Raw genomic sequence first — 17,355 nt, 5'->3', positions numbered from 1 at the left:
CAATCAATACCTAGAGTTTTAAAAATACAAATTTTGCAGCTTACATGCAGAAACTGTGAAATTATATATTGCTTTTAGTGCCTTCTCAGCCAGATTGTGCTGCATATTTTTTTTTTCATTTCTCTATTTTGCATAATGATATTTAAGGATAATTTTGTCTTGATGAAGGTTCGCTATTCAGATCACCTAAAATATTTTCTCACTTCAGGTTGTAAACTGGCTGGAAGGACCTGGATCAGAGCAACTCAGGACGCAGTGGGGTATTGGGGATTCTATTCGAGCTTCACAAGCCTTGCAACAGAAACACGAGGAAATAGAAAGTCAGCACAGTGTAAGCAATTGGTTCTGCAAGTTTTACAAAATAAGTGTACTTGGCATTAATAGATTTGAGAATGCAAGAGTTCTACTTGATGGTTTTCTTTTTTTTGAAAGAATAATGGTAGCTATAATTTCTGTTTGGATGTAGAAGTTAACTTTGGAAAGATAATGAGATTTAAAAAGAAATTGCTTTGATGAAATATCGTGGAGATACGATATACATGTTCCTTTCTACAATACACAATTTTTCCATCTAAAATAGATGGAACAGGAGGCCAGAAACCCAATGACTAGATTGGTATCCAGCAAAAACCGTATTTGAAATTATTAAATGATTACTACAGGGATGCTTATGAGTCTTAGCCTTGTGTCTGACAGATGCTGAGATTCAAAATTAATTTTAAGCTTAATAATATTGTAGTTTTTGAATCCATTAATATTCAAAATACTTGACAGTGCACTACGATGTTATAAAGTAAGTGATCATAGACTGCTAGGCACTGTGTTCATGCACAGAGCCAGCCACTGTTTGAAAGTGTCTAAAAAAAGTCGCATAGTCTGTGGGCAGTGTAGTTCTACAGTAAGTTTAATTTTGAACCACTGGTGAAGTTGGAGGATTGATAACTTTTGCTTGCCATGTAACTTGCTTCATTATAGAGTGGTATTGTTCTTCAAAAAAATTATTTGGGAACAGATTAATTGCACTTTTCATTTTTCCACTCTAAATTCTATTCAAAAATCTGAAAAAATCAAGATCAGTAACAGTACAAATCTTCTGTCAAGCAAAATGAACACTTCTATGTTGGCTGGAATTCATAAGTTTATTATTTTATTGGAGTAAATTTAGGCATAGGGCCTTTGATCTGATAGCATGGATATTTGTTACAATAATGTACAGACAAAATATCCAGGTCTCGATTAATAGTGTTTTTACTGAAATCATTGCATAGTGTAAATACATAATTTGGCATTAAAGGGGACCTGTATGCATAGCATTGTCTCCTGAACTGCTTGTGACTCAGCCATATTTCATGGTTGCAATAAATTTAATAAAACAATGTCATTAGAGGGAAATCAGAACCCCTTGGGAGTTAAACCATTTATTTTATTACTTAATCAGATTTAAGATTTCAGTGAAGCTCCTAGAAAATGCTCAACCCTCAGACAAATGCTGAGTGATTGCATAATGAAGCAGTGCCATCCTGTACAGATGAAGTGGCTGTGGTAATCAGGAATATTAATTCAGAAAATTTGATCTTGCTATTAATTTATGGTTTTTTTTCAGTAATAACCTGTATGGAGCATCATAACACCCCAGGAAAATTATGACATGGTAGACAAAATGGTAAAATTGCTCATAATTTTGTAGAATTTCTGTGCCCTCTTCATGTTATGGGAGAAGGCACAGGAGCCTGAAGACCCACACTCAACATTTCAGGAACAGCTTCTTCCCCCCTGCCATCAGAGTTTTGAATAGTCCATGACCCCATGAACACCACCTCATTATTCCTCTTTTGCACTATTTATTTAATTTTGGAACTTGTAGTAATTTTTATGTCTTGCACTGTAATGCTGCCACGGAACAACAAATTTCACGACATGTCAGTGATAATAAACCTGATTTTGATTCTGATTCTGCCATATGCACAAGACATTATTAGGATGTTGGAATTTGACATTATTAGACCCTTTGTTTCCATGTGATCTCTACTTATTAAGTGTTAGGAAAACTATATTCAAATTACACCAGATCAGCTGCAGGTTAACTTAACGTTTATGTTGATTTATTCTTTCTTTTACTTTTTTTACCGTGAGATTAAGATCATCAAAACTGCTTGTTGTTGAAATAGATAGAAAGTTCATTTGGTCATGTTTGCTAGGATAAGTCTATTGTTGGCATCGTACAAAATGGGTTAACGGAGGGTATTAAATTTTCCAAATGCAAGTTGGCAAATTAGTTGCAATATGTTACTTTCATTAGTGAATGTAGCATATTTCCAAGGCGATCTGGAGTAGTTTGGGAATGGTGTTGTTTCATTTCTTCAAAATATTCATTTTATGTATTTGTCAAATAAGACTACATTTTCCATCTTTTGTCACAATAAAATTAAACTGCAGTTTGAAGGAGAATGTGTTTATCCAATGAGTTTTATTAAAATATAAACATATTTTGTGATGTATTCTGAAATTGGTGGTTGTTCTGGCCTCAGTTAACTATACTGCCTGGTCAAACTATTGTCTTGAGAGTTTATTTATTTTTGACTGCAATCATCATTATAAACTAAACACTGAACAGCCTAATGGAGTCATACAGTATGGAAACAGCCCCTTTGGCCCAACTGGTCCATGTCGACTAAAATCCCCATCCAGGCTAGTCTCGTTTATTGTGTTTGGCCCATATCCCTTGAAACCTTTCCTATCCATGTACCTGTCCAAGTGCCTTTTAAATGTTGTTAATGTACCTGCCTCAGCTACTCTCTCTGGCAGCTCATTCCATATACTGACCACCCTCTGTGTGAAGAAGTTGCCCCTCAGGTTCCTATTAAATCTCTCCCTTCTCACCCTGGACCTATGTCCTCTAGTTCTTTATTCCCCAACCCTGACAAAAAGGCTGTGTGCATTCACCCTATCTATGCCCCTCATGATTTTATACACCTCTGTAAGATCCCCCCCCCCCGTCATTCTGCTACGCTCCAATGAATGAAGTCCCAACCTGCTCAACCTCTCTCCGTATATCAGTCCCTCAGATCTCAGCAACATCCTTGTAAATCTCCTCTGCACTCTTTCCAGCGTAATGACAGCTTTCCTATAGCAGGGTGACCAAAACTGAACACGGTATACCAAGTGCTGCCTCACCAACATCTTGTACAACTGCTACATAGCAGCCAGCATAATCAAAGACCCCACCCACCCGGGACATTCTCTCTTCTCTCCTCTTCCATCGGGTGGAAGATGCAGGTGCCTGAGGGCACGTACCACCAGACTTAAGGACAGCTTCTACCCCACTGTGATAAGACTATTGAACGGTTCCCTTATACAATGAGATGGCTATGACCTCACGATCTACCTTGTTGTGACCTTGCACGTTATTGCACTGCACTTTCTCTGTAGCTGTGACACTTTACTCTGTGCTGTTACTGTTTTTACCTGTACTACATCAATGCACTTTGTACTAACTCAATGTTACTGCACTGTGTAATGAATTGACCTGTACGATTGGTTTGTAAGACAAGCTTTTCACTGTACCTCGGTACAAGTGACAATAATAAACCAATACCAATACATAACCTCCCAACTTCTATACTCAGTGCCCTAACTGATGAAGGCCAGCGTGCCAAAAGCCTTCTTCACCACCCTGTCTACCTGCAACGCCACTTTCAGGGAACCATGTACTTGTACTCCTAGGTCCTTCTGTTCTACTCCCCAGGGCCCCTACCATTCACTCTGCAAGTCCTCCCCTCATTTGTCTTCCCTAAATGCAACACCTTGCAATTATTATAATTAAACTCCATTTACCATTCTTCGGCCTACTTACCCAGCTGATCAAAATCCTTCTGTAGATCCTGATATCTATCTTCACTGTCAACAACGCCACTTATTTTAGTGTCATCTGCAAGCTTACTTACCATAACTTACACATTCTCATCCAAATCATTGATATAGATGACAAATAGCAATGACCTAGCCCCAACCCTGGGGAACACCACTAATCACGGGCCTCCAGTCCAAAAAACGACCTTCCACCATCACCCTCTTCCTACCATCAAGTCAATTGTGTATCTATTGGCTAATTCCCCCCCGGATCCCATGTGATCTAACTTTCCAGAGCAGCCCACCATGTGGAACCTTATCAAAGGCCTTACTGAAGTTCATATAGACTACATCTACTGCCCTGCCCTCATTATCCATATTGGTTATCTCTTCAAAAAAACTCAGATTCCTGAGACATGATCTCCCACACACAAAGCCATGCTGACAATCTCTAATCAAACCCTGTCTTTCCAAATGCATATCTTATCTTTCAGAATCCTCTCTAGTAACTTAACTACCACAAACCATGTAACCATAATAATCCATTTTCAATTTGCCTTGTGAATTTGTTTAAAATTAGGTACTTGTACAATAAGGTTTTTTGTTCTAGAGCTGGTGCTGCACAGATCTATTTTTATCAAGAACTCCTGACTGTTTACAATATGCATTATTTGAACTACTCCTGAGAAGTTTTACAGTGTATTACCTAATTTCAAATCTTCCTTCCTTTTCAGTATAAGTTTACCATGACATTTAGATTTCAAAAACCCTTATAGAGAAAAATGACCAATTATCCTTGCAATCTAGTAAAATTACATTGGTTGAAATTTGACATGGAAAATTGCCCAAATATTTCAATTCTGAAAATGGAACTTGACATTAGAATTGCTTAATATATACCAGTGATATACTTTATACTTAGAATATTATGCTCGTGACATCAAAAAAATAATTGAATGACAATCAAGCCCTTTTAAGTTTTAGTAAGATATGAAAGCAGAAATTCTTAAATTTAATTGCTACTCAATTTCTCACTGTGACATTAAAATATATTACAAATAAATGTAATTGAATAATATATTGATAAACTCTTATTTAATCAGAATGATAGTGAAATTCAGTTTTGGTCTTTGGATAATTGGCAGTGTGGATTATTGCAGCATAATGCAAAATGTAATTTCATTGTTTATTTTTATGACAGCTAGGCTGGAAGTATCTTTAATCAGGAACTGATTAAATTAAGTGTTGTAATTCAGTATTGAATGTATCAATTTTTTAAAAATTACATCTAAAAGGAGAGTCACTTCCAATAAATGGTCATGCTTATGGAATCCTAGAACACAGAAGGAGGCCAAATTCAAATGAGATCTCCTCTCACCACTGTCTTTTTGGGTATTAAAAACAGAAAATGCTTTTTGTACTTGGCAGGTCAAAAGTATCTGTGGAGAGAGAAACTTCAACTTGATTTTTTTCAGCACGAGAGAAAACTAGAAAACAAGGATATCTTGTCTTAAAGTTGCAGAGAATGGGGTTGGGTGGAGAGAACAAAGGGAATGTTTGTGATAATGTTGTGAATTTGATGTCTTGATAAAATTTTGTGAAAAAGTATCTCCGTGCTTCCCTTTTATTTCTTTTGTCAATTATTGTAAACATGTGACTTCAGTTACTATCCCACTTGCCAAAATAACTGATTTTTTTCCCATTTGCTTTGTTAAAACCACTCATGATTTTGAATACCTCTGCTAGGTCTTCGATTAACCTTCCATTCTTTAAGGAAACAATCTCAATTTTTTCAATCTCTCCTCATAATCACAGCCCCTGGGTATCATCCGGGATAACCCTTTTGTACCTTCTCCAAGTTTTGACATCCTTCCTAAATCGATACATAATATTCTGGTTGTGATCTAACTCATAATTTTGAGAGGTTTTGCCTAATCTTGTTTGGTATTCACTGCCTTTATGTACATCACTAGCTTCACCATAGCTTTCCTTAACTACCAGGTCAACCTGCTTTGGAATGGTCTTCATGCATCCCCTGTTTGATCTCATTGGATGCTTTGCTTCAGTCAGGAAAAAACAGTAAACCTTAAAACCATGTTCTTCTATTTTCTGAATCAGTTTGTCCCTGGTACTTCATTAAATTCCTTTTGTGAGTTCATAGCACAATGTCCACTGCAGTACCATCATCATCACTCTCAGTCACTTCTGTGTTTGTATTTACGTTATGAGAATGATTCATATGAAAATGCAGTTATATTGTGGAATTAATATTGAAATGATGTTGAAAGAAACTGTGGAATAGAAGTAGAATGTCGCACATATATTTGTCAGTGTTCTGGATCTTCATTCTGCTGTGTTAAAACATGAGACAGATTTCTATTCAGTAGCCAAGAATCTTAGAACATAGAACACTACAGCACGGCCCACAATGTTGGGCCGACATTTTATCCTGCTCTAAGATCTATCTAACTCTTCCCTCCCACGTTGCCCCCTATTTTTCTGTCATTCATGTGTCTATCTAAGAGTCTCTTAAATGTCCCTAATGTATCTGCCCCCACAACCTCTGCCAGCAAGCAGTGTGTTCCATGCACCCACCACTCTCTGTGTAAAAAAAAAACTTACCCCTGACATCCCCCTTATACCTTCCTCCAATCACCTTAAAATTATGTCCCCTCGTGTTAGCCCCTCGTTTTAAAAGGTAAAAGTTTGAAACCTGTTGAACAGTAAGTCAAAGAAGATTTCATCTCACTCAACTCTTCAGTGGCAGTTTCATTGTAGTAATGTGGAAGAGAATTTAATATAAATTCAAAAAAAGAGATACATTTCTTTTGCATATTTTACCATGTGAAAAGCTGCATTTGTGTTTAATTTGTGCCAGGTCAGTCAGTGTATCCCATTGCATTGGCCACTATTGACAGGATCACAAACTATGCACAAACCAATGTTGACTTTGTCACTAAATCTCAAAATGATCAAATACCTAGTTAGAGTCATTGAACACAGTTCTTTATGTGCTATAATTTTCAGTGAATCTTTTTCCTGTTAGCCAATGGAGGCTAACCTCAACTGCTGGAGCAGGCACTGATTGGCAAATTTAGGGGAACCTCTCAAGGTAACTTTAGATTCCATTTGGAAGTCAGTGAAAGTTCACCAATTCTGGGTGTAAAGGGATTCTGGGATAAATGTTGTCCTGGGATCACTTAATAAGGGACCAGAACTGGACCTTTTGTAGGTTAGGTTTGTCCAGACCAAGTAGAATGACGTGTCTCTATTGTACTCTCCAGCTGGTTTCAGGCAGGGCTCTTGGCACATAATCCCATGGACAGCTGATTGTCTCATTAAACATTACTCACTGTTAAAATATGATACAAGCCCCATCCACTATGGTGTGTCCATTTCTAAGAATTGATGGGAATGATTCCAAAGATAAATCGGGATAATTTTTTGGAGTATGGATGTTTATGAACGGTTTCGATGGTATTTTAGAAAAAAATTGTTTCCAGTGGCTGAGTTCACATTAGAAGGTGGAGATTGAAGGATGATCGGCAGTACATTTTTATCAGTAGATCTGATAGAAGTATTCAAAATAAAATTACATTATGATATGAAGGTCAAAACAATGTGGGGAATTTGGGAAAAGTGCTGAGGAGTGGGACTTCTCAAAAGAGCTGGAACAGACAGTTTGGTGGAATGGCACCTGTTTTGTATCATCCAGTGATCTAGTAATGTTCAACATGTCAGTTAAATTTCAAGTGTGGATAATTGATGGTATATACTTTGTTTTCATCATTAGCAATTGAAATATGATACATTTTAATTTTTTAATAATTCTAGCAAGATTTTCTTTTGCAGGTTTTTTAATATTAGCAAATAATTAGCAAATATAAAATTAACAAATAACATTAGCAGATAATTGCAAATAAAAATAAGCAAAAATGATTGTCTATTAATTAGCAAATAAAAGATAAAATCATTGAGACTTTCTCAAAAAAAAGGCATACTGTGTTTTGATTTTTGGGAGTAGGATCTCTGTGTCTCTTACTGTAATTTCTTTCTCAATTTATTTACAGGAATGGTTTGCAGTATACGTAGAGCTTAATCAGCAGATTGCAGCTTTGTTGAATGCAGGGGATGAAGAAGATTTGCTTGAACTAAAGGCGTTGCAACAACAATTAAGTGATGTATGCTATCGACAGGCCAGCCAACTGGAGTTTAGGCAGAATGTACTACAGACAGCACTTGAATTCCACGGTATTGCTCAGGATGTAAGCTGCTTGTTAATGAAAAATATTTTACATGTTCTGGGCAGATATCAAGTAACTCTATGCTATAGGATGATATCATACAGTACTTCATCTGTCTCATTTGTTATTGCAAAATTGACAGATCTGTTAAGAATGAAATAAGTATAGAGTTAGTTAAAATATAATTCTTCTGTGAAGATAATGCACTTGTATTTTAATAATTTTTTTTACTATTGATTTTATGTTAAAAATTCTTTTTAAATGTTCATTTTTGTTGTTTCAAATTAATTAATATTGTGCAAAACGTCTGCAAACTTGAAAATTAAGTTGTGTAAATGGATTTTTCACAGTTGTCCCAGCAGCTTGATGGGTTACTCGGGATGCTTTGTGCTGATGTGGCACCAGCTGATGGAACTGCCATTCAGCAAACTTTGAAACTCTTGGAAGAAAAATTAAAGAGTGTTGGTAAGTGGGAGAAAGTTGTATAATAATTTCTTAAAATCAGTTAAAATACCATAAATATTCAGTAAATCCAAATATATTGAGCACTCTATGTTATTTGTGCCATGTTGATCAATCGCTTCAAGTTAAATAATAAAACTTCACACATCAGATTAATTGTGATATTGACTTGCACAGACATTTTATGCAAATTAAAAATTAATTGTTTAACAACCCTTGTGGCTGAAACTGAACTTTATTGGAGTGACCTGATATTGCTATACACTAATACCTTGCTTAGTGCTGAGGAAGTGCTCCCAGGAATGAGAGCACTAATGGAATCAGCCCTAAAAGGGGTCATTGTAGTATTACATAAAGAAAGATGCTTTACTAACAGTGCTGTTGTGCCAGGAAACTTTTTTGTACACTCTTCTTCCCCTTGCTATGCACTACTCTACTGGAAACCTAGTATCAACCCGGCAATGAATCGGCCCATTTGGTGTGGAGAAGCTGCCCATGAGAGTCAGTGCTGGACATGCCAGTGTGAGGAGTGCAGCCGCTCAATACCTGTCTGACATGATTAGTGGTGGGGGCCAGACCACCTATATACTATGGTCTCTGTTATCACGTGTTGAATGCGGAAGAAGCTGCTGTCTCTCCCTCTCTCTGGCTGCATGCTTCTTCCCAGCCTGGTGGTAGCAACCTCAATGGGAGCCACTACATATTGAGCTTGTTACTACTGAACTTCCATCATGTTCAACTAGAGGTGAAGAGGGAGATCATAAAATCCTATTGGTCTGTCAGCATTTGCTGCAGCCACTGCCAGACCCTAGCAATGGGCCACATCATTCACGATATTGGTTAAGGCCATTTGGCAGCTGCTGAAAAACTGAAAACCTGATTTGTGACATGTAAAGAGAGTTTTAGATGAGAAGCAATTGAAAAGCTAAAAAACTGCAGATGCTGGAAATCTCAAATAAAAAGTGCTGGAAATACACAGCAGGTCAGGTAGTATCATGGAGAGAGCAAAACGGCTTTGTTTTTGGACTATTGACACTTCGTCAGATGAAGCCAGAATTGGAAGGCAACAGCATTCAATAGCTTTGGAAAGGAAATCTAAGTTGTAGATTGCAAGGCCTAGAGTGGTATTTTTGAGTGAGGCATAAAAAGGAAATTTTTAAGAGGTAGTTTTGGAGATAGAACCATTTACATTATCAACCAGTCAGGTGAAAAGGTCATTACAGCAGAAAATACTTAAATTGTGCATCAAAAATCAGTTTTTTTTAAGGAGAGCATGCCTATGGATTCCTTCTATCTGTTGTCTCATTCCTGATGCTACAGTGATGGTAAGAAATTTAATCTTACATGTTTCTGTTTGTAGATACTGCTTTGCAGAATTTACAGGAAAAAGGTCAAGGTCTTTTAGACCAAATGACTTCCCAAGCTCCTTGGACATTTGGGAAAGATGTTTCCATTGAAAATAAAGACAATATTGAACATATTCAAGGCCTAATGGAAGATATGCAGCTTCGAAAGCAAAGGTATAATTTAACAGTTCCATGTGCAAATTATAAAGTTCCTGTATGTTGATTGGGAATAAAATAATATTTAAAAAAAACATTTTAACATATGTAATGGTCAGGTTTTACGGGGATGTGTTGGCAATAACCCAATACCTAACTGCATATGTTGGATTTCTGCGTAAATGTGAAAGTCTTGAAGTTGCAGTTAGCTGCTCAAAACAGTTTTGCAATTGTGCTTCAGCTTGGGACAACTCATGGCATCCACTGCAGGAGTGTACAGTTGCTACAGTTCCCTAGAAGTTTTGATGATGTTAACTCTGTTTTCCTTTCCACAGGTGCTGACTGATTTGCTGTTTCCAAATTTTCTGCTTTTATTTCATGTTCTGTAAAATGTTTGTATTTTACAGTTAGTGCTGACTGTTAATATTAGAATAGCATTGAATGCTATGAATGTTACAATAAATTAAGCACATGTTGTAATGTTAATTTTTCAAATTAATGTTACTAAAATTGAAATCAGTCAGAGCATTAATTGTAGCATGATAATGGAGTCTCTTTATTTGGTGGGTTACGTGTATAATAATTGATTTTGTTCTGGAGAGACTTTTCAGTTAAATTCCATGAAAATTAGATTGGGATTTATTAGCTGGTCCAAATATGAGAGAATAATTGTTCATGTGATCAATGCCTTTTTTTTTCATTTCTGTGCTAATGAACCTTGTAGATGTGAAGATATGGTGGATGTACGGAGGCTAAAAATGCTTCAGATGGTACAGCTTTTCAAATGTGAAGAGGATGCTGCACAAGTAAGTCATTGAATTTGGGGTGATGGGTAGGTATGTAAATTTACTGGGTATCAAAGTTGATTTTGGAAAATACCATATTATAGATGAGTTTTAAATTATGTTTCTTTTATCTCCTACTGTTTGAAAAGGCTGTTGAATGGTTAAGTGAGCTTTTGGAAGCCCTTCTGAAGACACACATTAGACTGGGAGATGATGCACAGGAAGCCAAAGTTCTCTTGGAAAAACATCGCAAATTTGTTGATGTTGCCCAGGTATGTTTGATACATTTAATGTTTTTGCTACTTTATATTCAAATAGGAAAGAAATAAGTACCTGAATACAGCATTTGACATAATTGACTGGTCAATAATGGGTGCTACCAACAAAAAACAACTTTCATTTATATAGTGCCTTTATCATAGAAAAACCTCCCAAGGCGCTTTACAGAGGCTTAAGGAAAAATGGACACCGTTAAAGGAGGAGGTATTAGAAGGGTTGACCAAGAGATTGGTTGAAGAGGTGGGTTTTGAGAATTTTTTAACTCCATTTTTCTGACTATGCCTTGTGCACCTGGACTTATTGTTCTGGAATCCCATCACCAAACCTCACCATTTTTCCAGCTCCATTCTCTTCTTTTATGGTCCCCCTTAAAGCCAAATTCTTTGAGCAAACTTTTGATCACACCTTCTAACTTCCCCATTTCTTCCTTCTGTGTCTTTGAAGTACCTTGGAATATTTTTCAACATTAGAGGCATTATACAGGTCCTGTGGGTAGTTATTACTACTGGCACTATTTAGAATTTTCTTTTTGTTTGTCTATTCAACTCTTGCTAAAAGAGTGAAATATCCTTCTGTTAATATCTTGCTATATTGCATAATAGTTTGTTCATAATTACAAGATAATTACCCAGCTTTGTCTCATGATTGTTGAGCAATTAATTCAGTCTACATCATCTAAAAGAGTGCTTATTAATTTAGAGGCTTGTGCAGGAAACTTTGAATCATTTCTATTTTGATGTATACGTATATCTGCATCTTATACAACGAATAATTGATTGCACAATAAGTTCTCTTCATTTGTTGCACTTTTGATTTAAGACAATGTGATGTGCTTGGATTTTTTAAAGTCAAGGTTCTGTTCATTGTTGCATACTGTAAAACATGCTTTTGATGCATTTCTTTGCTGAATACTGCATGAAAACTCTTGATTTTTCCTGAACATCTACTTGAAACCTCTTAAATTTTGCCAGTTTGCTATGGTTACAGGAAATATTTCCATTTCATTCATAATTGTAGTGAATATTAAAAAAAGAACAAAAACACTTTTAAAAAAATCAGTAGAAAGGAAAAAATAAGTTGAAATATCATAATCAGAACCAGAAACTGCGAGGTAGAAGCATTTTTTAATATAATTGAACAATGTGAGAGAATATCAAAGAATGAAAACACAGGAAACGGTCAATCAGAACCAGCAAGTTTCTGCTACAATCTCTTGACAGTACAAGATGAAATATGAGAATTGAGTTTCCTCAGTGTTATCATGAAGAGAGCATTAATATTTTAATGACATGTAAATTTTCTTTTTAATGTGGATGAAAATATGTTGGCTGATGTGTAGAAATCATCCCTTTATGCAGTGAAAATGAGTTAAAAGAACAAAAAGTGGACAAATACCTTGGTAGGGTGAAGAAAGAAGTAATGTTAACAGACCATTGATACTCTTGACAATTTAGCATATGTGAATTATGCTAACCTTGTAAAGAACAAATTGTTCTTTAAATAAAATGAAATATTTTGTGAGAGTGATCACTTAAAAATTTATCTGTTCCAGTTTTTAATACTGATTTTATAAAATAAGTTAACATCAATTGTACTATAAATAACATTGTTTTCTATCTCATTTAATGATACACTGTATGTAGAGCACCTACGATTATGGGAGACAGTTGCTGCAGGCGACAGTGGTGCTGTGCCAATCTCTACGATGCACCACAAGGTCCTCAGGAGAGACACTACCAAGACTGAACAGAGTCTGGAAACAGTTTACAGTGACATCAGAGGAACGGATTCACAGACTGAATTTGGGTTACACATTCAACTTAGCTGCTGAAAAGGCTTGTGTGACTTATTTAATTTTTATCTTGGGTATTTGAATGCACCATAGTGATTCTGATTTTTTTCTCAACCCAGTTTAATGACTGCCATAGTCATCTAGGAGCATTTATGAACTTGGCCAATGATTATTAGCATACTGTTTATCTGAGTGTGCTTTATATCTGAGGTTGATTCTGTTCTCACCTGCCATTTGTGTGTGTACTTTGCAGAAACAGACACAAGGTGCTAATCAAAAATGGAAAACCTTTGTGATCAGTTTTTTCTTGTTCTGACCTCAGCAATTGAGGCAATTTGTACTTCCAGACTATTGTGATGTTAAGACTGAAATTGGCTAACTAGCAATAGCCAGAGGAATGTTCCTGCTTTATATGAATCAGTGTCATTATCATGCACAATAACTGCCTATTCAAATTTACATTGTGTGGAAGAGATGCTCCAGTATCGTGAGCTATTAAGAAAGTGCTTGTTTCCTAGTAACTGTCTTTGAAATTTTTTCAAGGTTTTTTCAAATAATGTTGTTTCAATTCCATTGCTCCAGTTTCAATCATTTGCTGAAGCAGATGGAATGGAGTGTAGTTTCTTGTGTGAATAAAGTCTGTTAAATGACTGATGATAGCAATTGTTACCAGTGTCCATTAGTACTTGCAAAGAGAGTCAGCATTCTTCAGAGAATGGAAAAATGAGAAGCACATCTTTAATTTGTCTCATAAATACCCGCTCCACCTTAGTGAACCTACAAGAATTTGGTTAAACAATAATTATTAATTGTTCAATAAACTTAGTTTCCATTTGCCCAGAGAAAAGAAAATTTGACATAACCTCTTTTTTTCAATGTGTCAGCCAATCTTTATTCCATGTAAATGAAATGACATTTTAATATTGAAATTTTCACACAACATTCATCTTTACATTGCCAATTGTTAAATTTGTGTGTTCAATTTTGTTTCCACACAGTGTCATAACTGTGTCCCTACATACATTGCTGCAGTCTATGTTTAATTTTTTTTTTAGTTTGCTTGGTGCTTGAACATTAGCAAGTAGCTGACAAATTGAATCCTGGTGATGGAGTATTACAGTGGTCTATAAATCATGTAGGGGCAGATTATTTTGGGCCCACTCATGGTTTGTGTTAGCCTCCAATGGAATCCTTGCCATTATAGTTTTGCAGCTGTGCGGTTCCTGAGGTTCTTGAAGCCCAATTGCTGCAGCCACTCTATAGAGCAGGGTAGTCTGTGACCAACGAGTCATCCTCAGGTAGTGCAAACTGATAGATTGGTCTGTCAGAAGGCCTTTTCCACAGTTTCTAAATATCTATGATGAACATGTAGTTTTACTTATCTTTTAAATGAAGGTCTGTGACCCCCTTACACATGCATGGGGTCACCACTTGTGTGCCAATCATAGCTTGCATGAAGCTGAGAGGCCAGACAATCTAGAATGAGCTGACACACCATAGCTTGTCTTTCTCTATGGAACTGCCAGCCAGCCATCAATGCAATCTAGCCTAGTACGTCTTTGCAGTCAAACCTACTTGAAGAGTCCATGTTTTTTAAGAAACAAAAACATAAAATCTAAAATTTTATTTTTTCCAACTAACAACATCAATGTATTTCTTAATTAGAAATAACTGCAATTTTACTCAGAGAATGGTGATGCAACTACTTTACTTTGCAATTAACAACTTTTTTTCTTCAGATACTAAAGGATAATTCCCAATTAGAAGAGCAAACTGAAGCCTGGAAGGAACTTCTAGAAAAATTTGATGAAGTTGAAGCAACTGGAAAATCTTTATTAGACAGACTAACAGTGCCTGTAATTTACCCTGATGGGTAAGATTTTGCTTTGTTGCCATATTGTTCAGTTAAGGCAATATTTATCAGTTATTGAACACTATAGCATGTATAGGATAGAGTAAGTGCATTTATTTTTCTGATCTTCAAGGTTTTTTTTTAAATAAAAGCAGTTTTTAGATGCTTATAATGTTGAAGATGTTCCAAGGCTCTTTACAGTAAAAGAGAGGGAAAATAGTTTAAATAAACAAATAAATAAATGGCGGGTCATTATTGGAGAGCAGGGAAGTTAGAAGTTTGGTTAAATTCTCTGAGCCCCTTGGAGAACAATTTACAAAGAGTAGGACCAAGACAGCTGAAAAATCAGCCTACCATGCTGGGTGGAAGAAGTGGAAAAATGCCAGACTTTGAGAACTGAAGCATGTTGGAGAGAATAGAAAAATACTTTGCAGAGATAATGTAGGCAAACCCATGGAGTGATTTATAGAAGTTATTACAAAAATTGTATTTGTAGTTAGACGACAAGTGTAGTTCATTATATACAGGTTTAATATGGATCGTTTAGGACAGGATACTTGGAGAGAAGTTGAGTTTTAAGAAGCTTGGTTTATGGAGATTGATAGGAAGGATTTTGGAGAAATAACTGTGAAGTAACAAAAGCAGAAATAAAACTTTTGACAGTTGAATGTAAATTAGATATCTGACTTGCAGAGTACATACTGTGGAGAATTTGTTGACACTGTGGAATAACAAATGATAATTTGTGCTTTGTTACCTTGATTTGAAACATAATACCATAAGATATAGGAGTGGAATTAGGCCATTTGGCCCATCAGGTCTACTCTGCCATTCAATCATGGCTGATTTTTTTTCCCCCCCATTCCCCTGTAATTGACCAATAATCCTTAGCCAATGCAAGATGGATTGTCTGAAATACTTCAGGCATCAAAGTTTCATTCACTTTTTAGTTCAGTGATTCTGTTTTTCCAAATTTAAACATAATATTTTACATTTCCAGAACTGAACAATACTTTGGAAGTCCAAGTGACACAGCCTCGACAGCAGAACATATTCGTGAAAAAATGAGAGTGGTCAGCCAGAAGAAGCCACAAACTCTAGAACCAGTGTCACATGACAGTTAACGAATTGGTTCTTATGGTTGTTCGGAGTATGGAGTCGCCTTCCCAGTGCAACACTCAGATATTAAAATTTGTTTTGCGTATTATGACACCACCTTATATTGGAAGTGGATCCACAGTCCAGGTATACATACTAAGTAAAGGATTGATAATGGACCTTGAAGCAATTTTTGTAAATTAATGTGCACTGTTGTGCATTGGAAAATAAGGCTGATATCCCTAATGTGCATTATATGTCTAGAATTATGATACAAATATATCTGCCATTCTGGGAAACACAGACTCAGTACATACATATTCTGCAACTTGCATTTGAAGACAGGCCATTGTCAGCTTTGACTGTAGAAGCCATATTGACAAATGCTGCAATGATACTAAGATCTGAGAATAACATAAGAGTGAAATATGAAGCATTGCACTGAACTGAATTCCTACCCCTAGAGCTTTACAGTCTTGTCAACTATTATTTTGGTGGTTGGCACAAAAGCTTAATGGTGCTATAAAATCTTTTAGAGTGTCCATGCACTAAGCAGTTACCTTTTACTGTTCTTAGACAGGTGCTGTGGAACTTTTAGGCTTTTAATATTCATGTTAGTAGATGTTGATAAAATGTTTCCCTTGTAGTTATGTCTTAATTTTTGATTTTTTTTTAAAGTTGCTGCTTTAGTTTGTGCCAATAAGAAATGTACACATATTGCCATTGATGTATTTCTTCATTTTTTCAAAACATAATTTGTTTTGCATATTATACTAATTACAGATTAAATGATACTTGTGGATAAGGAGCTTTTAAAAAAAAATATAAATAAACAACTGTATTTGTTTTGACAACGAATTTTAAGAAGAAATTTTGCATTGGGAGGTTAAGATTCTCATCCTTGCAAAATAAAATCCAACATGTACACTGTGTATTACTGATGTCCTTCTCCTTCCTACCATCATGAATTGGGATTCTATTAATTAAGAAACCTGCATAAGGGACATGGTTTGCAATGTTCTCAGTTGAATTGTAAATCAAGAAGTAATAGGTGATGTCAAATGTGGATTTTACTAGATATGAGGAAGGACAGCCTATGGAGATCGAACTGGAACAGGAAGCATTACAGTGAGTCATGATTTCAACAGAATGGAAATACTAAAAAGAAACCTGAGACAGCTGACTTCTAATTTTAGGTCAGAGGTCTCTTGCATAAATAGAATGAGAATTTGGATGCTGGGAGTACCCGCCAGATGAGCTGAAACCATTAATGGACAAAGAAGCTTTCTGTTTTGAACCCTATGGCTTTGCTTCTAGCTTAGGGAACTGAAGGAAAATTAGTCCTCTATTCAATACTGCTAAATTCTTATGAAGATCATATAAAATGATCAATGAAGGAGGCTCATATAAAGGAAAATAGTTATGAATTTGGGTCTACTGTCAATACTGTCTGAGGTTTTGTGATATCTGTAATGCTCATGCTCATTATCAA

The 17,355-nt window shown here is 35.9% G+C and overlaps 1 protein-coding gene across 2 annotated transcripts in view; it reads left to right on the top strand.

Moving 5' to 3' along the window:
* sestd1 (SEC14 and spectrin domains 1) overlaps positions 1–16,795 on the top strand; it is an 84,129-nt gene extending 67,334 nt beyond the window's left edge. Inside the window, exons 11-19 of one of the 2 annotated variants that reach the window (XM_052016534.1) lie at positions 209–331; positions 7,920–8,114; positions 8,444–8,558; positions 9,916–10,075; positions 10,782–10,863; positions 10,992–11,114; positions 12,765–12,956; positions 14,653–14,786; positions 15,766–16,795. In XM_052016534.1, the coding sequence (XP_051872494.1) occupies positions 209–331; positions 7,920–8,114; positions 8,444–8,558; positions 9,916–10,075; positions 10,782–10,863; positions 10,992–11,114; positions 12,765–12,956; positions 14,653–14,786; positions 15,766–15,889 (1,248 nt within the window). In that variant the 3' untranslated portion in view covers positions 15,890–16,795. The remainder of the gene's footprint in view (positions 1–208; positions 332–7,919; positions 8,115–8,443; positions 8,559–9,915; positions 10,076–10,781; positions 10,864–10,991; positions 11,115–12,764; positions 12,957–14,652; positions 14,787–15,765) is intronic. The other variant, XM_052016528.1, reaches the window with a different exon arrangement.
* The last annotated feature ends 560 nt before the right edge of the window (positions 16,796–17,355 follow it).

Source organism: Pristis pectinata, chromosome 1 (genome assembly GCF_009764475.1).
Source record: "Pristis pectinata isolate sPriPec2 chromosome 1, sPriPec2.1.pri, whole genome shotgun sequence".
Lineage (NCBI taxonomy): Eukaryota > Metazoa > Chordata > Chondrichthyes > Rhinopristiformes > Pristidae > Pristis > Pristis pectinata.
Note: the sequence above shows the minus strand (reverse complement) of the source record. Positions and strands in the feature narration are given on the sequence as shown.